Source organism: Bos indicus, chromosome 6 (genome assembly GCF_029378745.1).
Source record: "Bos indicus isolate NIAB-ARS_2022 breed Sahiwal x Tharparkar chromosome 6, NIAB-ARS_B.indTharparkar_mat_pri_1.0, whole genome shotgun sequence".
NCBI lineage: Eukaryota > Metazoa > Chordata > Mammalia > Artiodactyla > Bovidae > Bos > Bos indicus.
The window spans coordinates 85,745,397-85,769,665 of NC_091765.1; the positions used below are offsets into that span (position 1 = coordinate 85,745,397).

At 36.6% G+C, this 24,269-nt stretch overlaps 1 protein-coding gene and 1 long non-coding RNA gene across 5 annotated transcripts in view; one reads left to right on the forward strand and one right to left on the reverse strand.

Moving 5' to 3' along the window:
* Nucleotides 1–6,461, forward strand: part of LOC139183646 (uncharacterized) — a 76,111-nt gene extending 69,650 nt beyond the window's left edge. The window contains exon 3 of the long non-coding RNA XR_011567214.1: nt 2,663–6,461. This is a non-coding gene — a long non-coding RNA (uncharacterized lncRNA). The remainder of the gene's footprint in view (nt 1–2,662) is intronic.
* Nucleotides 1–24,269, reverse strand: part of LOC109560541 (UDP-glucuronosyltransferase 2A1) — a 57,773-nt gene that overhangs the window by 1,993 nt on the left and 31,511 nt on the right. For 2 of the 4 annotated variants that reach the window (XM_070791556.1, XM_070791555.1), the window contains 4 exons: nt 7,594–7,742; nt 4,698–4,829; nt 2,136–2,223; nt 1,518–1,737 (listed from right to left, as the gene is read on the reverse strand). In XM_070791556.1, the coding sequence (XP_070647657.1) occupies nt 1,518–1,737; nt 2,136–2,223; nt 4,698–4,829; nt 7,594–7,742 (589 nt within the window). Of the gene's footprint in view, nt 1–1,517; nt 1,738–2,135; nt 2,224–4,697; nt 4,830–7,593; nt 7,743–22,799; nt 23,645–24,269 lie in introns of those variants that run through there. The other 2 variants (XM_019962862.2, XM_019962863.2) reach the window with 2 other exon arrangements.

The window sequence follows — 24,269 nt, forward strand, 5'->3', positions numbered from 1 at the left end:
ACTGTGTAGTATTGCATTAGATATATACCCCATGATTTACTCAGCAGCCCTGTTGATAGACAGTGAGTTATGTCAGTTTCTTTTTCTATTATAGACCATGTTCCTTTGTACACTTGTGGCATGTTCAAGCTCACAAAGCAAAGGCTAGAGTTTCTCTAGAAGTGGAATTTCACATTGTTCATGACTTTGAGGTCACTGTGTGTGTGAGTTGCTCCGTCGTGTCTGACTCTGTGACCCCATGGACTGTAGCCCACAAGACTCCTCTGCCCATGGGCTTCTCCAGGCCAAGAATACTGGAGTGAGTTGCCATTTCCTTCTTCAAGGCATTTTCCTGACCCAAGGATCGAACCCAGGTCTCCTGCATTGCAGGCAGATGCTTTACCATCTGAGCTACTACTAGCTAACGCCAAATCATCTTCCAAGATGGTTATATCAATTTATAATTTTAAGACAAGTTTCTGAGGATTTCAGTTGTTCCACATTCTGGTCAATAGTTTTGCCAGATTTCTTAATTTCTTTATTTTTTTCAATCTGGTAAGTATAAAATGTTATCTCTTGGTTTTAATTTGACTTTATCTATTTAGGGATGAGGTTTTAATGAACAAATGCTTATAACCAATTCAGATTTCCTTTTCTGCAAAATTCTTGTTCAAACTTTTCCTTATTTTTCTGCTAGATTTTTATTTTTTCTGATTAGTTTTTAGGAGCAATTTTTAATAATCTATATAGTAATCTTCTGTTCATTATCTGAGTATTAAAAAAATCTCCTTCCAGTTGAAGAAAAAAGTAAGTATAGGATGCATGTCACATGCTAAATGAACGAAAAGCCACAGGTATGTTAAAAAAATGTTAATTCTTGCTGTGACATGAACTTTGCTGGTCACATACCATGTTAAGAGTTATGAGGAAGGGAGTGGAAGAAATACATTCTTTACAGAATGTGGTAAAACACAAACATATAAAAAAGATGGAATAAGTCAGTTGTAAATGAATTGCCTCATTTTTCCAAGAACGTATATTGGCCTTGTGTGAATTATAGTTTCGAAATTACTCCAGATCAAGATTGTAAATAACCCTATACTGAGAGAAAATACCTACTAGGAAGTCCATAAGCAGATTGTCCAGGAAAAGATCTGAGAATTTACATAATCACCAGCATTATTTTTTTTGAGAAAGCACTAATAGAATATTTGAAATCTTGGTTTTGTTTTACAATTTCAGCCAATAGCTTCAGCAGTTTGGGAGAGGAAGTAATAAAATGGTTCTCATATAATGTTGCAGTTGTTATTTATATTTGAAAATACACTAGTTTAAAATGCATGAAACATTGGACATTTTTGAGTATCACAGGTAAAATAATTAAAGATAAGCCTTTAAAAGTGGTAGTACTGTAGGGCAACTAAACCTGCAGACCACAACTATTGAGTTTGTGAGAGGCAATGAAGACCCAGTACAGCCAAATACACACACACACACACACACACACACACACAATAAAATAAAATAGTAGTACTTACGAAGGTTCATTAATGACTGTTCTCAAGGCATTGAGCAAATCTGCACTTGTCATTGTGTTTATATTCACTTCCACAGCTGCTCCTTTGGCCTTCATGTGAGCAATGTTGTCAGGCTGATCAGCAAACATTGGGACTCCCACCATAGGCACCCCATGATAGATAGCTTCATAGATCCCATTGGTTCCACCATGAGTGATAAATGCTTTTGCTTTGGGATGACCTAGATAGGAGATTAGATGAGATGTGGGTGAAACATTAACAGAATTTCAGAAAAACATGGGGTAAAAACTCTTGGATAACTCAATGAAGAAAGCAATATTTTCTATGAAAGCTGAAAACATGGGTAATTTCTACCTCAAAAATACCATGACCCCTGAAAAAGGCAAAATTAATCCCCTTTGCATTGTCTGGAAAGACTTATTGAAGAGGTAATAGCTGAACTGAGATTGAAATTTAAAGAATGATGAGAGTCTTAAAATGAAGATCCCCTTTTGAGAATCAGAGGAAGTATCAATCTAAAATAAATGACCAATTCTTTAATTATATTTGCTTCAAAAGTGCAAGTAAAATGTGGAAATTTAAATATTTCACTTGTTTATTGAATTTCCTTGGTCTTACCAAGAAGATCATTCTGTGGTATCCAATCATAGAGCCGAGTATTGGCTCCTAACGTGGCAGGTTTCTTTCCTTTGTATCTCCATAAAACCTGTGGAAGACAGTGCTTTAGTTGTGAAGTAAAAACAAACAAACAAACAAACAAAATTAAGGCATTTTAAGGCTATAGAGCTATTTAGAAATCATATAGCCCATACCAGTTTTTTTGTTTGTTTCTTTGTTTTGCTATTTGAAAGCCTGTGCTGAGATGTTATATGAAGTAAACAGAAGTTTATTAAAAGTTTCAAACAATGGACATGTTCATGTGTACCTTTTACGGCAGTTAACTTTAACTTAAAAATCAAAAACAAAAAATATTGTGAAGAAAGTTTTTCAAGAAAAAGTCTATACCAAAATCTGAAAACAGCAAATACCACTTGATATTCTGAAAGGGTAAATTAAAATAATTTGTAAGTTTTTTTTTTTTTAATTTAAGAGAACTAGATCATCTCATACACTAGTAAATTAATGCTCAAAATTCTCCAATCCAGGCTTCAACAGTACATGAACCACGAACTTCCAAGTATTCAATCTGGATTTGGAAAATGCAGAGAAACCAGAGATCAAATTGCCAACATCCGCTGGATTATCAAAAAAGCAAGAGAGTTCCAGAAAAACATTTACTTCTGCTTTATTGACTATACCAAAGCCTTTGACTGTGTGGATCACCACAAATCTGGAAAATTCTTCAAGAGATGGGAATACCAGACCAACTGACCTGCCACTTGAGAAATCTGTATGCAGGTCAGGAAGCAACAGTTAGAACGGGACATGGAGCAACAGACTGGTTCCAAATAGGGAAAAGAGTACATCAAGTCTGTATATTGTCACCTTGCTTATTTAACTTATATGCAGAGTACATCGTGAGAAACACTGGGCTGGATAAAGCACAGGCTGGAATCAAGATTGCCGGGAGAAATATCAATAACCTCAGATATGCAGAGGACACCACCCTTATGGCAGAAAATAAAGAAGAACTAAAGAGCCTCTTGATGAAATTGAAAGAGGAGAGTGAAAAAGTTGACTTAAACCTCAACATTCAGAAAACTAAGATCATGGCATCTGGTCCTATAACTTCATGGCAAATAGATGGAAAAACAGTGAACTCAGTGACAGACTTTTATTTCTTTGGGCTCCAAAATCACTGAAGATGGTGACTGTAGCCATGAAATTAAAAGACACTTGCTCCTTGGAAGAAAAGCTATGACCAACCTAAACAGCATATTGAAAAGCAGAGACATTACTTTGCCAACAAATGTCCATCTAGTCAAAGCTATGGTTTTTCCAGTAGTCATGTATGGATGTGAGAGCTGGACCATAAAGAAAGCTGAGTGCCAAAGAATTGATGTTCTTGAACTGTGGTGATGGAGAAGACTCTTGAGAATCCCTTGGACTTGAAGGAGATCCAACCAGTCCATCTTAAAGAAAATCAGCCCTGAATATTCATTTGGAAGAACTGAGATGCTGAAGCTGAAACTCCAGTACTTTGACCACCTGATGCGAAGAGCTGACTCACTGGAAAAGACCCTGGTGCTAGGAAAGATTAAAGGCAGGAGGAGGAGGGGACGACAGAGGATGAGATGGTTGGATGGCATCACCGACTCAACGAACATTACTTTGAGTAAACTCTGGGAGTTGGTGATGGACAGGGAGGCCTGGAATGCTGCAGACCATGGGGTCACAAGGAGTTGGACATGACTGAGCAACTGAACTGAACTGAAGGCAATAGGGTACGTGTACCAACTGACTGAGGTATAGCTGTCTAAATAAATGAGTACATATCTAGACAGTCAGTTTCATCTGTCTGGGCCACTCTCCCATTAGTATGTATGTTGATCTAGTCTCTTTATTTGGCTGTATGCTCCTTGAAGATGGAACTGAACTTTCTGGGTTTTTTCCCCATTACTAAGGTGACTTGGTTCTCAGATCTTTCAAGGAATCTTTCCTGTCCTCTTTGAAAGACCATGGTTGGGATGGTGTATTCATTTTTCTGGATTGAACAGTATGGCCAGCAGAATAACAGAGAGGTTAAAGCTGTGCTCCCTGGAGTCCAACAGACATAATACTACCATATACTCATTGTGTGATCCTCAGCATATTATTTCACCCCTATAAGCCTCAGTTTCCTAGGATGTCTATGTGACCAGTGGAAACCGCTACCTCATAATGGGCAATCTAAGAATTAAATAAGATTATGTGTATAAAAGATGTGGCAGAGTATATGGCATTTAATAAGTTCTGATATGAAAAAATTACTAGAATCTTAACATTTCATCTCTATTTCATTGAAAATAAATGACTTCATGAAAAGATGTATTTTCATAGTAATGTGAAGGTTCAGTAAGAAAGTGGTAAAGTGTGTCCCAAATACATCTGAATCTTTTGAAACATTTTTACTTAAAGGTGGTGCCAGTTTTGTTTCATGAAGGATGAGTTACAATTTTTATCTGGAAAGAATACTAAAAGCCACCCACTCTCTACAATTGCAAAGTGACTCTGCTCACCAGAATTGGAGTTTATACTAACCTTTTGTGGAATCTGGGCAAGAGCTGAGGCAATGCGATTGGCTTTTTCTTCTGTGAGATTTTTGACCATTGACCCCAGAGAAAATACCACAATACCATCTTCACCTGAACTTTGGACAAATTCTTCCATTTCCTGCAGGGATAAGATTATATTTTATTGCACTATTAATTCAATGAACATGAGTTTGGGCAAACTCTGGGAGAGAGTGAAGGACAGAGAAGTGCAGTCCATGCGGTTGCAGAGTCAGATGTGACTGAACAACTGAACACATCAACAAAATTATGTTTATTACATAAGTGCCAATCACAGGGGGGGAAAAGACTCTCTTACACTTCTAAATTGGAAGACTCAAGAGATGTGTGAGGGACATTGTTAGATTGATTCTGTCTTCTGCCATATAGAACCATCTAGTCTTGTTAGGAGGAAATGTATTTCTGAAATGATGGGCTAAATATACAATGGGTGATTACACAATAAAAACATGAAACCAAACCATTATATGAAATTAATAGGTGATAAATGGTAGATGTTCTCATGGTACATGGAACTATTACTCCCAAAGTTTAATTTTATGAACCAACAGACCTGTCTGCAAACTTGTAAAAATATTCTTTGGAAGAAAGCCCAAAGAAGGATTCTGAATTAGGCTTTTAAAATTTTTAGCATCCCAGTTTACAGTCAATACCTTTTGAATAACTTTATCTAGCTTCCTGTTAGGCATTTAGGATATTTTCCTCATGTTTATTATTTCCCTGTTTAATAGGGCTAAAATGATTTTAAACAACTGCTATATATAGTAATATATTTGAAAAAAGATAATGGAGTGAAATTCCTGTTACAGTCATTATAACACTTATGACACAGTGCTTCTGTTTCACAAGAGTGTGACACTAACAATGTGCCCAAAATGTGAGTCTTAGAACAGAAGTAAATTATACATTTCTCTGCAAATAAAATTCTCCTGATGATCACTTGGATGCTAAGTTGCTCCAGTCATGTCCAACTCTTTGCGACCTCGTGGACTAGAGCCCACCATGGTGCCATTTCATCCTCCAGGGATCAAACTCACATTTCTTACCTGGTCTCCTGCATTGGCAGGTGGGTTCTTTACCTCTAGCATCACCTGGGAAGTTGTGCAAATTGGGGACAGCAAAGTCTGGGATTGAGGTTCCTCATTATCTATGTGAATGTCACCTTCTAGAGACGTGTCATCTCTTTGTAACTATTCATGGTTATCCTGCAGTCACTGGTGTTTCTCAGTTAAAACAGGCTAGTAAAATTACCAAGGGAAGGACAATGCCATAAACAAAAGCAGATCACTCTTTTTAGCTCAGTTAAAATTAAGAGAATACCTGATGTCCTAGGAATTGGTGTTTTATCTCTATGATTCATCTCCCTACATAGACAGTGATTGAATAAAAAAAATCACACAAACACACACATACACACACACACACACACAAAGGCATAGACACACATACCTATGTATAAGAATTATACACTTATCTGTTTGATTTGGTTTCTTAGTTTAATTTCATTGCTTTTCTATTTTGTGTGCCAGTGATTGGCATAATTCTTTCATGAGAAAGATAAGCCATGATTGGTATTCATATTTCTGAAATATCTATATTAATAACTGAGTTTTGGAATGGAATACATTTCCCCTCTTATGAAACATGTCTGAGCCATTTTTCTGAAATAGCCTGCATGTGAAAAGTGGGAGTGGAACGATAAACACAATGATGTGGCAAGTGAGCCATGGAATATGTCATGCATCTTTCTGTACCTTTATTTATTTTAGATATTGGTTTCTTATCTCCAGTAGTAACACTCAATGGAGCTTGTTTTTAGCTATAACCTATTGGCGTGAAACACATATTCACAATCCGGAAGTGAAATTTTAAACTTCAGTATCCATCTTCCCCTAAAGAGAAATCAAGAACTCTTATGGGAACATCATTTAACCTGCCCTCTTGTACAAAGAGTATGCTCATTTACCTACAACACAAGCAAATAAATATCTGTCTCTTCACTGCCTATTGATGAATATAGTCAAGTACAATATTCTTACTTTGTTTACCTACTATTCTCTTTTTATGCTTCTAAATATTGTTTTCTTCTGATATTTATGGCACTCCTTATTAATTCTTTCTAACATTGGAATATGGGTGCATGATTTTCTTTTTTACCCCCCAAAAATTCCTGGTATCATAGTTATAAAGAGCCAATTCAGCATTTTGGTTTCTCAGTTATATGATTTCTAATTTACATTAATGACTCCCAAATTTATTTCCAGTGTTCTCAGCTGAGACTGAAATCTTGTATTAACCAGATGATTTTTAGAAATCTTCACCTGAAATTTCCTTTGACTTCTTAAAGTGAATTTGAAATTGAACATATCATTGTCATCTCAAAAAATTTTTTTCAATCAATTCTTTCCTGGTTCAGTAAAGTCTACTGCTCTCCAAGAAGCCCTGTCTGGTTCCATGTCTTCTATCAACACTTAGCTTTTATGAAAGCATCTTTATCACTCAAATGATCATAGTAAATGTCCCTATTTATAATTGCATCATGCTTCTTAGGAAGACAGCAGCAGTCTCCTTAGTGATAGCCAAGGTTCTAGCTTCCTGTTTTTCAACCCAATGTCTGTACTATGGACACACTGATATTTTTAACATGCCACTTGGAAGATTTCATCCTTCTGATTAAGTATTCAAGTAAAAAAAGGTAAAATTATTCATAAGAGACTTCTCCTATGATTTTGAAAATAGATTTGAAGTAGAAAACTGAGGTAATTCAGCAGCAAGCATATCTCTGTCATTGATACTGCAAGCTTTAGAGGAAAATCAGGGTATTATATAAAATACGAAAGAGCTTTCCACTGTAATAGACCTACCTTAGGTAATGGTTTAGCTGGTTTACAATGCAATCCTCCTACAAATTCAAAATTTGGTAAGTATGGACGAGGAAATTCAAAATCCCAGTATGTCCTGATGAGCCAAATCTCCGCTTTCCCCATGGTCTCACATAGTGTAGTGGGTCTTCCTGGAGAAAATGAAAGAAGTAGGCTTGAACTTATTAGCACACATATTTGCTGGGAAAAAATTGCACCACTAATTTTCTGATGTGCTATGAAGGAACTCTTGATTACTTATCACATTTAGATGTTAAAAGGAAGTGAAATTTAAAATATTAATGAAAGATGGAGGAAGAGAAGGAAGGAAGAAAGGAAAGAAGATAGAAAGGTAGACAGGAAGGTATGAGAAGTGAGATGGAGCGAGAAAGAATGTTTGGGTAGTAAAAGAACAGTAGTATGTAAAATAAAATAAACTCAATAAAATCAAATAAAAATATAATTCTTTGACAAAAATAAGTTCTTTTAGGAAATAAATTCAATAAAAAATTTTAACCACAACTCTAAGTACTGATGGATTTCATACACATGGTTTCTCTCCAATTAAATGGCAGATGGCAGATTAGCTGCATCCTATTAACACAAAGGACCTCTTTAATGACTCAACAGTAAAGAATCCACCGACAAATACTAGAGCTGTGGGTTTGATCCCTGGGTCTGGAAGACCCCCCTAAAGAAGGAAATGACAACCCACTGCAGTATTCTTGCTTGGGAAATCCCATGGACAGAGAAGTCTGGGAGGCTACAGTCTATGGGGTCACAAGAGTCAGACATTACTTAGCAACTAAACCACCATAAACACCAAATCAGCTCTCAGGGGTTTTCTAATTTCCACTCAGGACTATCTTTCTACCTTTCCGCTTGTTACAGTTTTGGGTTCATGCACGTTGTTGAAGAATCCCACCAGTATCAATTTACTTTGTCTTGCTGAGTCAGATCTCATTGATTTGCTATTATTTTCTCCATAGGAAATCCCTGAGTAACTTAAACCTAATACAACCCCCTTTGGAATGCAGATTATACATGCATGCATTACTAGTATCACACATTTGAGTGTCACCTTGAAATGATGTTTTATGAAAAGGACAGATTCTAAATATTCATTTTAGGAGATTTGTAAAGAACAAGTATTTGCAAATTACTAAGTCAATCATTTGTATACACAAAAAACATGTGTTGCATCTAAGTAAAGAAAAATTCAGACTAGAGTGTTTCTTTCTTAAAGATTCTATTCAGAAATGTTGCTTTTATGTACTCCAGGTTGAATAGCCTTTTAAAGAATTGTTGCTACTTTGTAGTGCTTGGATATATGTCAGAAGTCTTAGGCGCATGTGCGTGCTCACTTGCTGAGTTGAAGTTATATAGGCAATGATTTAACTTGATAATAAAAAAGCCATTTCCAAGGACATTCCGCTTGAAATTGCCAAAGACTGGATGAAAACAAAGCATCACAGTTTCCCCACAAACATGCTTATGTTTTTTAGATGTGTTGCTCCATGTGTGTGACATCCTGTCTTGATTACTAAGTTCTTAGGAGAAATTATTGTGCAAAACATTTTTGAAAGACATAGCTCAAAGTATTTTAGTATACTAAAGTACTTAGTATACTAAAATTGTCTATTTGAAGCGGTTATGCACAGTATGGAATACATATCAACACAAGAGCAAAAGTGTGCTAAAGTATGAAAAAGTTGTAAGTTTCTTAAGACATTCTAAATGTTATGATGAAGACCTGTAAGACAAAAATATGGAATTAAAATTTACCACCAATCTTTTTTTCTGTTATTATTTTGTTACACAAATTGAGTTATAAACACAATAGAAAATTTACAAATAATTGATCAATGGCCACTAAATTTGAACTACCATGGAAATATTGTTGCTGTTTGAATCTATTATTTTAACCTTCATGACGAGTCTACTGAGATACCTTTTAGTTTCAAAGAATTCTTAGAGGGAGCCTAAATGTATGACAAAATGCCATATTGTAGATGAGACAGATTGAGGTATTCAGCAGAAGACAGGTACCAATCTCTCAGTGGTAACTCATGCAAGCTGTAGATATTAATCCAGAGACAACCTTATTAGGCTTCATAGACTATTTATTTTTTTAAAGACATGCGAGAAAACTAACATGTATGATTTCTGTATCACAATCTATGAATTAATACTTTATTTTTAGAGCAATTTTAGATGATAGCAAAATTGAGGGAAAAGTGGAGATATTTCCCACATATGCTTGTCTTCACACTTGCATAGACTATCCCATTATCAACATCTCCAATAGAATGGTACATTTGTTACAGTTGATGAACTCACACTGAAAGATTATAATCACCCAAAGTTCATGGTTTACAAAATAATTAACACCAAGTACAAATTGGGTTGTCTTAGGCAAATAATAAAGACATATATCAGTCATTATGGTATCATACAGAGTGTTTTCACTGTTCCCAAATTATTCTGTGCTCTGCATATTAATCCCCCACTTTCATCCCACATCCTGGCAACCATTGATCTTTTTGTTGTCTCCATAGTTTTGCCTTTACAGAATGTCAGAGTTTGAATCATTCAGTATATAGACTTTTCAGCCTGGGATTTTTCCTTAATAGTATGCACTAAAGGTGCTCCCATGGTTTGATGTTTTTCTGGGACTTGATAACTCATTTTTTAGAGCTGAATAATATTCCTTCTTTAGATCTGCCACAGTTTATTCATTTACTGCTTGGTTTCTTCCAAGTTTGGGCAGTTATGAATGAAATTTCTATAAATATCTATAAACATCACATTTTGTGTAAGCATAAGTTCTCAGTTCCTTTGAGTAAATACCAAGAAGTGTGATACCAAGAATTTGTTTACTTTTATAAGAAAGCACCAAGTGTTTCCCAAGTGACTGCACCATTTTAGATCCTATTAGCAATAATAAAAGCTCCTGTTCCACAACTTTTGAGCTTTTGGAGTTGTCAGTGATCTGCATTTTGGCCATTCTAATAGATGTGCAGTGGTTATCTCATTATTATTATAATCCGCATCTCTTTCCAAAAAATTACATGGAGTATTTTTTATATACTTATTTGTCAAATTTCTATCTTTGTATACAGTTCATTATTATCTTTGTCCTACTATTTAATCAGGTTTCACGATTTCTTCTTGGGGTGTTATAAGTGTTTTTAAAAAACATTTTGGTTCTTTATCAGACATGTTTTTTGCAAACATTGTCTCCTATTCAGTGCCTTGTATTTCTTTCTCTTGACATTGTCTTTCACAGAGCAGAAATTTCTAACATTTTTTGAGGGTTCTGCATCTATGTTAACAACAGATATTTATATAAACTTTTTTATACAAATATAACAAGCTTTTTTCCCTTGTAATGTCCTTGTCTAGTTTTTACATTTTGATCATACTATTCTCATAGGATGTGATAGAAATTATTCCTCAGCTTCTGTCCTCTAGAAGTGACTATAAAGTATGTCAGTAAAATTTTATCTTTGAATTCATTTCTGCTACAATGTTTTTATCTCTTCTTTTTTGGTTTTTCTCAGGATTTGCATCTCTCTGCTTATACAGAACATCTATTCTTACATACTGTCTACTTTATCCATTAGATCCCTTAGCATATTAATCAACATTGATTTCAAACCTTGTTTTGATAATTACAGCATTCTTGCCATGTCTGGTTCTGATGATTGCTCTGTCTACTCAAAGTGTGTTTTTGCCTTTTGATGTTCCTTGTAATTTTCACTTGATAGCAAGACATGATATACTGGGTAAGAGACTACTGTAAACAGGTATTTGAAAGGTGGTGGTGAGTTGGGGAGAGAAGCATTCTATGGTCCAAAGATTAGTCTCAGTATTTTATTGATTCTAAGCCTCTGTATTCTTCAAAACTATCTCTGTTTTTTCCCCCACTTTATATGGGGCAGGATGGTCTGAAGTTGGGTATATCCTTTTTCCATCCAGTAGTCTAGAGGGGCTTGGAGTCAGGTATTCTTGCCTCAGGTCAGTTAGGCTCTGATAATCCCTAGCACATTGTGCACCAGCTAACTAGTTTACCCTGAGGACAGCCTTGTTAGGATGAACAGAGGGCTCTGATTTCTTTCCAAATGATTCTTTTCCTCTTCCCCTAACTGGAAACAAGGGCTATTTCTTTGATTTTTATTATGAAAAATTGGTTGAGCTCCTGGAAAGAAATCTCACAATATTGTGGGGACTCCCCTATGATCAGGTCATTAAGATCTTTTTTTGTATAGTTCTTCTGTGATCCAGATAACCATGATGGTGTGGTCACTCACCTATAGCCAAACATCCTGGAGTGCGAAGACAAGTGGGCCTTAGGAAGCATCACTAAGAACAGAGCTAGTAGAGGTGATGGAATTTCAGTGAGCTATTTCAAATCCTAAAAGATGATACTGTGAAAGTGCTGCACTCAATAGGCCAGCAAATATGGAAACTCAGCAGTGGCCACAGGAACAGAGCTAGTAGAGATGATGGAATTTCAATGAGCTATTTCAAATCCTAAAAGATGATACTGTGAAAGTGCTGCACTCAGTAGGCCAGCAAATATGGAAAACTCAGCAGTGGCCACAGGACTGGAAAAGGTCAGTTTTCATTCCAATCCCAAAGAAAGGCAATGCCAGGAATGTTCAAACTACTGCACAATTGCACTCATCTCACACACTAGCAAATTCTCCAACTTAGGCTTCAACAGTACATGAACCTAGAACTTCCAGATGTTCAAGCTGGATTTAGAAAAGTCAGAAGAACCAGAGATAAAATTACCAGCATCTGTTGGATCATTGAAAAAGCAAGAAAATTCAAAACAAAGTCTACTTCTGCTTTATTGACTATGCTAAAGTCTTTGACTGTGTGGACTACAACAAAGTAGAAAATTCTTTAAGAGATGGGAATACCTGACCACCACCTCCTGAGAAATCTGAATGCAGGTCAAGAAGCAACAGTTAGAGCTGGACATGGAACAACAGACTGGTTCCACATCAGGAAAGGAGTACATCAAGGCTGTATATCATCACCCTGCTTATTTAACTTCTATACAGAGTATATCATGCTAGATGCAGGGCTGGATGAAGCACAAGCTGGAATCAAGATTGCATGAGAAATATCAATAACCTCAGATACGCAGATTGCACTACCCTTATGGCAGAAAGTGAAGAGGAACTATAGAGCCTCTTGATGAAAGTGAAAGAGGAGAATGAAAAAGCTGGTTTAAAACTCAACATTCAAGAAACAAAGATCATGGCATCTGGTCCCATCACTATTTTTCCAGCAAATAGTTGGGGAAACAATGGAAACAGTGACAGAGTTTATTTTCCTGGGTTCCAAAATCACTGCAGACGGTGACTCCAGCCATGAAATTAAAAGATGCTTGCTCCTTGGAAGAAAAGCTATGACCAACCTAGACAGCATATTAAAAAGCAGAGACATTACTTTGACAACAAAGGTCCATCTAGTCAAAGCTATGGCTTTTCCAGTAGTCATGTAAGGATGTGAGAGCTGGACCATAAAGAAAGCTCAGTGCCAAAGAATTGATGCTTTTGAACTGAGGTTTGGAGAAGATTCTTGAGAGTCCCTTGGACAGCAAGGTCATCAAGCTAGTCAATCCTAGAGAAAATCAGTCCTTTATATTCATATGGAAGGACTGATGCTGAAGCTGAAGCTCCAATACTTTGGCCACCTGATGCGAAGAACTGATTCATTTGAAAAGACCCTGATGCTGTGAAAGATTGAAGGCAGGAGGAGAAAGGAATGACAGAGGCTGAGATGGTTGCATGGCCTCACGGACTCAATGAACATGAGTTTGAGCAAACTCTGGGAGTTCGTGATAGGTAAGCCTGGCGTGCTGCAATCCATAGGGTCACAAAGAGCTGGACATGACTGAGTGACTGAACTGAACTGAACCCGAAGATGGGGACCCACTGGATTTTTAAGCTCTCAAGTTTGTCCACAATAAATTTCCAGCAACTCATTAATTACAGTTCAGATGTTCCTACCCTGGGTCTAATTCCTGTGGTGATTTCCAATTCTGAGTCTCTGCTCTTGAATGTCTCTTTAGATAACCTGAAACTCTGTTTATTCCAAGAGAATATACAGTTTTGTTATTAGAATGAATGTGAGAGTTTGATTATTTCAATAATATAAAAAAGATGAAATGGCAACTACAATTTCTGCGTATGAATTAAGTTTAACTAAATTGTATATTTCAACTTATAATTTTTGAATAATTTTAAAAGAAATTCATAAAATATGCAGATCAGAATTATAAAGTCTTGCTGAAACCCTTTATAGAAAATAAATAGAGGTCTCATGTTCATTGATAGGAAAATCAAAATTCATAAAGTTGTTCATTCTCTCCAATTTATCTACAGATTCCTTGTGCATGCTTGTATGCTCAGTCGCTTCAGTTATGAAGTGAATCTATGGACTGTAGCCAGCCAGGCCCTTTTGTCCATGGGATTCTCCAGGCAAGAATACTGGAGTGAAATACTGGAGTGAGTTGTCATGCCCTCCTCCAGGGGATCTTCCCAACTCAGAGATAGAACCCCTGTCTCCTGCATCTCCTGCATTTCAGAAGGATTCTTTACCCACTGACTCACTGTAATTCCTTGTATTTCTCACTAAATCTCAAAATCCCAAGATTCATGAAACTTTACAATTTTTTTAGAATTTCACATTTAATTTTAGAAATCTATTTAGAACAGCAAAGGGCTAAGAATTATCAAGATTTTCCAGAAGAGATACTAGGAGAGAGGGTGTTATCCTTCCAGATATTTTGAATGGGATGACCAAATAAGATATCCATCATGTACCCCCACCTGCCCCCCACAGCAATGATTTGGCATTTATTCACAGACATATGTGTCTTGTGGGAGCCCTGAGATTAAGACAGGAGATTGTGAAATCTGGGTACAGTCCAAGACAGACAATGACTTTTGAGAGGGGAGGCTTGCAACCAGATGACTGACCCAGAGAGTGGGTTCCAGGCTGCAGACATGGCAAAAAGTTCTGTACCCCTGAGAACTCAGCTACAGTATGTTTCTCTTTGTCTCTGTTACTAACATCATATGCTAAGGAAATCAAGAGGACATGCTCACCCCATGTTGAGTAGTAAACATCCAGACCTCTGTCCCAGCTGTAGACCTTGAAGTGGCCCACAACTGGCTCAAACCCTGTGGGATCCCCAGAGGCAAGTTGGACAAACTTGGTCTGACTGTGGATTCTGATAAGGCCCTGTAACTGAGCTGTTCCTGTCCTAGCCACAGTCCTCAAGTAGCCCAGCTGGCAGAGCAACCAGGCAGGAAGCACTCTTGTCTGCACCTCAGGGTCCTGAAAGGTTCCTGTACTGAATTCCAGTCTCCTCACAACCAGTCTACCAGCAGTCCTGAGGGTTCAGGGTCACAGAGGAAGTCACTCTAATCTGCAACCTAGAGATTCTATAAAGATTCCAGACTTGGTTTCAGCCCCTTCTAGCCACCATCTGATAGCAGTTGCGGTAACATGCAGACTAAGCAATAGACACTCAAAGCTGTGTCCCCAGAGATGCTGAAGGGTTCCCTACTTAGCTGCAACCCCATCACAGCTACAGTCCATTTGCAGACCTGCTGCTCAGGGATCCAGCAGGAGACACTTCTGTCTGTGCTCTCAGAGATCCTGAAAGTGCCCCACACTCAGTTCCAGCCCCTTCTAGCTACAGTTCATAAGTCTACTTTTGGATAGGTAGATATAGAGAATGTGGTATGTACATACAATGGAATATTATTCAGCAATGAAAAAGAGTGAAACGTTGCCATTTGTGGCAAAATGAATGAAACTTATGCTAAGTGAAATATGTCAGACAGAGAAAAACAAATAATGTATGATTTCATTGAAATGTGAAGTCTTAAAAAAAAAAAGGCGCCTCCTTAAAGAGGAGAGGACATTGGTGGTTGTCAGGGACAGTTAGGGATGGGGGAATTTAGGGAGATGTTGATCAAAGGGTACAAACTTTCAGTTATGAGGTGAATAAGTTCTTGGGATCTAATATTCAGCATGGTAACTAATAGTATGTTTAACAATACAATATCATATACTCAAAACTTCCTAAGAGAGTAGATATTAAATGTTCTTACCACAAAAATAAGTAAATATGTGAGGTTATTATTATGGTGAAAATTTTTCTACACTTCTCTGTATAGCAAGTTATCATGCTGTGCACTTTAAACTTTCACAGTGTTATATGTCAATTACCTCTCTCTCTTTTTTTTGGGGGGGGGGGGGGCATGCCATATATCAGGTGGGAACTGAATTCATCAACCAGAGAAGGAACCCATACCCCTGCAGTGGAAGCATAGAGTTTAATCACAGGACCCCCAGAAAAGTCCAGTTATGTCTTAATAAAGCTAGAAACAAGAACAAATATAGAAAAAAGCAAAGATAATAATGAATCAAAGAAAAACCACTTAAGTAGTGAAAATGCTTAATGATACAGGAAGCATTGCAGATAAGTAGGAAAAAGAAAAAGCTTTAAATAATTTATAATGGTACAACTCTGTATCCCTGGGCAATAGTAGGAAGAAAAAAGAGAGAAGAGGGGTAGAGAAGGAAGGAGACAGGGGAGAATGAGGAAGAAGGAAGAGCAAAGGAAGAAAGGTATAAAGAAGAGAAATTGAGCCCAACATACAAAATACAGAAAAATAAATTACTAAGTAGATTAAAATCTTCAAAAGCAAAATCATGATTTCTTTGAGGACAATATAAAAGGAAATCTTTATGCTTTTAGAGTAAGAAAGGATTTCCTCAAGTGTTTAAAAAAGGAAATGGCTAATTATTTTACTTCATTAGGTTTAAAACCCAAAGTTCTTCATGCGATATTTAAGAGAATGAGAAGCACATGATAAACTACCAAAGTCTCTACAGTACATGAAACTAACAAAGGCTTACCTAGAATATAAAAATAATTTATTGAAACAATAATGAAGACACAAGAAACCCTTTAGAAAAAAATGGACGAACAACAGGAGAAGGATATTCATGGGACAGAAACGAAAATAGCCCATAACGTATTAAAAGTTACTCAAGCCAGTAATAATGAAGGAAATCTAAATGAAACCTAAGATAGTATTTCAGATCTATCACTTTGACAAAGCTCAGAAAAATCATTTCTTTGGGGGAATTATAAAATTACAACATGGTGACAGTTGCTGGACTTTGTAAACATAATCAATATCGTTGCACATGTGTGAATTTTATGGTATGTCATTTATTCCTCGTTGATTAATAAAACTCATTCGATAATATGCTGCCTAAAGATGTGGTATAATGAGGAATAAAACAATGTGTTGGTTAGGGTAAAAATTTGTATAGCCTTGGTTAAAGTATAATTTTTTGACAAAAGTCTGAAATTAACCAGTAGAGGAAAATATAGATAAAGATTTAAACATAGATATATGGTTTATATCCTGTTGGCATGTTTGCTCTTCTACAACAGAGGGCATACACAAGAATGTTCATAGTAGCAGTATTATATAATAAAATATAAATAGTTAGTTGTGTGCCTGCTAAGTGTCTTCAGTTATGTCTAACTCTGCAAACCTATGGACTATAGCCACCAGGCTCCTCTGTCCATGGGATCCTCCAGGCAAGAAAACTGGAGTCAGTTGCTATGCTCTCCTCCAGGGGATCTCTCCAACCCAAGGATCGAAAGTCTCCTATGTCTCCTGCTTGGCAGACAGGTTCTTTACCACTAGCGCCACCGGGAAGCCCAAGTAGCTAGTTGTCAATATACAAAACATCAGGTATACAACAGAATACAGAACTTAAACAAAACACATGATTTTATCATTAAAACTATTCTGCATAAACAACACTTCTTTGCTTGTATGTATAATATTAAAAAATTAAATTGCAGAGTGTTAAAGAAATCATATATAATGATAGATGTGAAATTTCCAAGAAAATGTTCACCAAAGTCAGGCTTGTGGTTTCTAATGACAGAAGAGCATTTCTAAGAACTGTAACGATGAGAGAGTCAGTTCCTAGGCAGGTTGATAAGGAGTCTAGGGGTCCCCAAGGAGAGAGGGGTCTGGAATTCTCAAGGAGGAAGAAAGGACAAACTTTTATTCTTTCTCCACATTCCTTAGGATTATATAACAATAATATATCTTGCCTAAGGACAGTCTCTGGATTAAACCTTCTGTTATCTTAAAATGTAAATTATGGGAGTAGGTCTGGTGAGGTCTTTACAACCTCCAGACATTCTTTGGATTCATTGGAGAGTATATAACTTCATTGTTAACACTAGCAAGGGGGTACTCTCTCTGCTCCCTTCTGATGCCTATGTCAGAAGCTTTCTCTATCTCCTTTATACTTTAATAAAACTTTATTACACAAAAGCTCTGAGCAATCAAGCCTCGTCTCTGGCCCCGGATTGAATTCTTCTCCTCCGCGGGCCAAGAATCCCAGTGTATTCGCGTGATTCAACAACAACCTTTCAACAATCTATTTCTTAACTTACTTTATAAGGCATACAGAAGTTTATTTTATTATTTCTATCAACTGTATACTTACATCTCTTCACTTTTTATTGGTATATTTCTAAAATATGAAATTACATGTATAATATTTTAAAATATATAAAATTTTTATATCAATTGATCTATATTGATAAATTTCTAAGTCAACTGAGAGATTTGAAAAGATGTTTGTAATGCACATCACAGAAAGTTAAGGATTTAGATTTCCTAAAGTGCCAGACCAGTTAGAGATCAATAGGATAAAGAGTCCAAAGAAAATGGAATAATTGCTGGCTACCTAAGAAAAGATCTGAGGATAAGAGCTAAATCATTCAAAAATTTTAGAGGTCATTGTAGCAGAGATGTAGGTACAAACTATAAGGAAATACTTTTTTTTTTTTTTAGTAACAACAGAGCTGGAACAATCTAAGCATAGCTTTCACACTAGACAAATTAAATGATTTGTTACATACATTTGTATGAATAAAATAATGTAGGTTTTAATATGTTGTGAGGAAAGATGTCAAATCTATACTAAGTGAAAATAGGTAAAGATGAATATCACTGTTCCGACTGATAAAAAAAAAATATATATATATATATATATATATATATATATATATATATAGCGTGCTGCGATTCATGGGGTTGCAAAGAGTCGGACATGACTGAGCGACTGATCTGATCTGATCTGATCTGATATATACACAAGGCAAGTGTTAGTCGCTCAGTTGTATCCGACTCTTTGCGACCCCATGGACTGTAGCTCTCCAGGCTCCTCTGTCAATGGAATTCTCTGGACGAGAATACTGAAGTGGGTAGCCATTTCCTTCTGCAAGGGATCTTCCCAAACAAGGGATCAAACCCAGGTCTCCTGCATTGCAGGCAGATTCTTGACCATCTGAGCCACCAAGGAAGCTGGTGGTATATATATATACACTTTTATATAGCTGGTATATATATTTATATATATATATATATAAATATATATATATACACACACACACACATACATACATACACACACATACACACCCACACACATAAATTTATGTTTAATACTTAGACAATATCTTAATGTAAAGACAAAAGACAAGAGTGCTTATGTAGGAAAAACATAAAGCCAAATATCATTCATTATGTATATACTTTTGTTCCATTCAAATTTTTAGCAATTTGTACTAGCTATTTTTTTCACTACATCAAGATTGAAATTATACTCATAATGTCTTCAGAATCGCTCAATAAAGAAGATGAAAGAGTACAGCAATGAAAATCGATGACAGTACTTACAGTAAACGAGAAACCTGTTAGGTGGTAAAGTTAAAAATTGGCCACTGATCCTAAGGACTACATATTTTGTATAACATGTATCCATTCAGAATCCTTTACCTTTCCTATATTTATGCATAATACAACAAATTTCTCAGAAAGTTATCAGTTGGAACTAGGACAGCATCTCTAGTTATCAGAATATATTTCTAGTTCTGTGCTTTGCATTTGTTTCTGAGAGAATTGAGGCCAAGGCACTGGTCTTATTTATCTCAAATCCATAGAGCCTAATACTTTGCCTACACAAAGAAAGCACTTGTGTGTGCCTGCTATCACTTCAGTCCTATCCAACTCTGTAATTCTATGGACTGTAGCCCACCAGGGTCCTCTGTCCTTGGGATTTCCCAGGTAAGAACGCGGGAGCAGGTTGCCATGCCCTCCTCCAGAGGATCTTCCTGACCCAGGGATCAAACCCAAGTCTCTCATGTCTCCATGCATTGCTGGTGGATTCTTTACTACTGAGCAACCAGGGAAGCACCCAGGAATGTTTATTGGTTGCTATGTTATTTATTGTTAAATCAACACAGTGTAAATTCAGTCATGTGTAAAGCTAAGGATTTTTTAAGTGTTTTTTTTTTTTTTTTTTAATCTTAGTTCCGTGAAACAATGTGTCTATAAAAATCAGTGTTATGGACTGAACTGTGTTCCTCTTTTATTAAAACACTGAAGTCTAACAGTATTTGAAGGTAGATCTTTTAGAGGTAATTAATATAAATGACATCATAAGAGTGGGTCCTAATCCAATATGACAGATGACCTTATAAGAAGAACAAGAGACACTAGGATATACATATGGGTTTCTCAAATGGCACTAGCGGAAAAGAACCTGCCTGCCAGTGCAGGAGACATGAGACGCAAGTTCAATCTGATCAGAAAGGTCCCCTGGAGGAGGACACGGCAACCCACTTCAGTATTCTTGCCTGGAGAATCTCATGGGCAAAGGAGCCTGATGAGCTACAGTCCATAAGGTTGCAAAAAGTAGGACACGACTGAAGAGACTTAGCACGCACGCAGGATGTGCATATACAGAGGAAAACCATGAGAGGACAAAGCAAGAAAGTGGGCATCCACAAGCCGTTCAGACAGGCCTTAAGGAAAACCAGCCCTGACAAAGCTTTGGTCTTGGACTTCCAGCTTGCCAAACTGAGAGAAAATAAATTAATGTTTTTAATGTCACCCAATCTTTTAAATTTAGTTATAACAACCCTAGCAAACTACTGCATTAAGGAAGTTAAATTAGTTAATATTTCTAATACCCAATATGATCTTTGTTAGTTCATGTTTCTTCATGACTCTCAAATTGTATTTGGAGTTATAATAAATGCTGGGGAGAGTGTGGGGAAATGAGTACACTCCTACCCTGTTGGTGGGAATGTAAGTTGATACAGTCACTATGAAAAACAGTAGGAAATTTCCTCTAAAATGTAAAATTAAAATTACCATAGGATTCAACAATCCTATCCATGGACATATGGAAAAAAACTATAATTCAAAAAGATACATGCACCCCTGTGTTCTCAGCAGCAATATTCACATTGGTCAAAACATGGAAACAGCCTAAATGCCCATCAACAGATGAATAGATCAAGAAGATATAACACATATATACAACAGAATGCTACTCAGTCATAGAAGAAAACGAAGTAATTTCATTTGCAGCAACATGGAAGCAACTAGAGATTATCACTGTCAAGAAGCAACAGTTAGAACCGGACATGGAACAATGGACTGGATCCAAGTTGGGAAAGGAGTACGTCAGTCTGTATATTGTCACCCTGTTTTTTTAATTTCTATGCAGAGTACATCATGTGAAATGCCTGGCTGGATGAAGCACAAGCTGGAATCAAGACTGCCAGGATAAATATCAATAACCTCAGATATGCAGATGATACCACCCTTATGGCAGAAAGTGAAGAGGAATTAAAGAGCCTCTTGATGAAAGTGAAAGAGGATAGTGAAAAACATTCAAAAAACGAAAATCATGACATCTGGTTCCATCACTTCATGGCAAATAGATGGGGAAACCATGGAAACAGTGACAGACTTTATTTTCTTGGGTTCCAAAGTCACTGCAGATGGTGACTGAAGCCTTGAAATTTGGAGAAATTTGGTGTTGGAGAGGACTCTTGAGAATCTCATGAACAGCAAGGAAATCAAACCAGGACTGATGCTGAGGCTGAAGCTTCAATACTTTGGCCACCTGATGTGAAGAACTGACCTATTGGAAAAGACCCTGAATATGGGAAAGATTGAAAGTAGGAGGAGAAGGGGACGACAGAAAATGAGATGCTGGGATGCCATTGCCAGCTAGATGGACATAGGTTTGAGCAGGCTCTGGGAGTTGGTTATGGACAGGGAAACCTGGCGTACTGCAGTCCATGGGGTCACAGAGTCAGACACAACTGAGCAACTGAACTGAACTGTATATGTATATGTATAACTCAATCACTATGTTATACAACAGAAATTATTGCATTTAAAATCAACTATACTTCAATTAAAAACAAAACAAAACAGTATTTGGAGTGAAAGCCAGCTTCAGTGATGCAATCAGATAAGAGCTAGACATTTGAAAATTGCAAAGCAAAACCATTTTTTATTAGAAAAGGCAGGTGATTAAAAATAGAATGTACATAACCAGTAAAGTGAAAAATATACTGTTCTTAACATCTTGAGTTATAAACTCTTTCAAGTCTCTGCTTAATTTTTCAGTTTTATATATTATACTCCTCCAAAAGTATAAAGCATACTAGGAAACGTCTCAGTATGACCCATTATGATGAAGCAGTTCTCATAGGACTTTTTGGAGTTTCATCCCAAATTTATGAGAGATAGGAATACATGGTACTCTGGTCCAAAAGGAGGATGGTTTAAATTTTAAATCTAATATTCCATGATTTTCAAAATTTGTAGAGCAAAATTCAGACAAAATACGTTATATACCAAATTTAATACCACCATTAATATGGCTCAGGTTCCAGACTATTACTAAAATCAGGCAAGAAGACTATCTTCCTCTTTTAACAAACATTACACTCACTTAACCAGTAAGAAATCAAACATCTTCTCTATGAAAACTCAGTGTATTAGACTTATTTGTGATATCCTGCATCTGACAAAAATACACATTCCATCGGATTGACATATATTAGCATGTTTTATATTTCATTTTGTTTTGGTAACAATCTTTTAAGTATTGAAGTATCCTAATAAATAGAGGACTGTAAAGAAAGAGGAACCATGGCAAGAAATTTCTTGCCTCCCTTCCCCAATTAGTTATTAAACCACAGTTCTTTGATATCAATTGTGGAGTTTTTGTGAAAGTGTAAGTTTTAAAAATATATTCCTTACCTCTTTCTAGACTTTTCTGAAACCTCCTCAGCATCTTCTGATAATTACTTTAGAATGAAAAGCAGAGTCTCTTACCTAATACTTCACTGTAAAACTGGTCCCAAAGCTGAGAGTCATATTGTTGGAGCCAGAAGTCAAAGAAAATGGTAAACATTAAATTTTTTACCCTTTGCAGAAAGGTCATTTTGTCTGGTAATGCTGCCATGACAACAGGCACGTAGGAAGGTGGAGATGGAATTTGCCCACAGTATCTCTCCATTGTGCTACCCAAGGAGAGTCTTAGTGTGTACACAAAAGGGATTCCCAGAGTCTCGGCAATCAGCTCACCACAGGGCATCACAGGGTCTATAACCATAACATTATAGTTGGTGTCCTGGAGTTTCTTCATGATTGTCTGGTTGTAGACAACACTCTCACAGACAAGCTTTAAATCTGCGCTTATTTGAAGGAAAAAATCTTGAAGTTTCTTTGCTGATTGCCAGGGTGACAATGTTGGCATGACGTTAACAGATAGATTCAAAAATTCGTTTAGACTATCTTCAGCAGTCTCTTTGTCCTGTGGCACTGAGAACATCTCGAAGTTCAGTGTGGAAGGCTTGTTGTTCTCAATGAGAAAATTTTGTGAAGACACCAACACAGTCACTTCATGGCCTCTTTCCATGAGTTTCTCCAGAATAACCTTTAGATTGAGCCAGTGGCTCATGTCACAGGGCCACACCAGGACCTTCTCACAGAATCCACAGCCAGTATAGCAGAGCTGCAGCAATAGAATTGCTGAAACCCATTTCTTGGACATCATGATAGCAGCTCCCTCACACACTGCTCTGCAAATGCTGAATGCTTGTTGGGCACAAAATTGAAGTGGCAATTTAGACATCAGTCAAGTTAAAAATTAATTTCTGGAGTTAGGTAACTTACATGCAGAGAACTTTGCCAGTTGTTAACTGGGCATGATATTTGTTCAGGAGAAGACAGGAAATATTTATATATTTTTGAGGAAATGATTGCAACCTTCTAGGAGTTTTAAAAATAGATTAAAATAGAAAAAAAATAATGTTTTATTGACATTTTTAAAATATGATAGAACCCATTAAATATATCTAGCAAATAATATAGTGCATCTCATGGAACATGATGATTAATAATTTGGGGAAACACGAAAATGTATGTCTTGTCATAATGTTGGTCACATGCTAGCATGTAGATAAAACACACATTGCCTAATATAGGAGAAATATGAATACACTAATGTTGTACAAAGATACAGCATTTCAGGCTCTCAGAATATGCTGTCACTCTAATGTGAAGAAAATCAGACAAAGCTTCAACACAGAGGATACATTTCAGCTGAACTCAGAAGCAAAGAATACAGGAGAAGGGTTTTAAAGTTGAATAGAAGAAAAGGATAGAAAGATGAATGATATGTAAGTCATGGTCATTTAAGTATACAATTGTTAGTTCAGTATATAT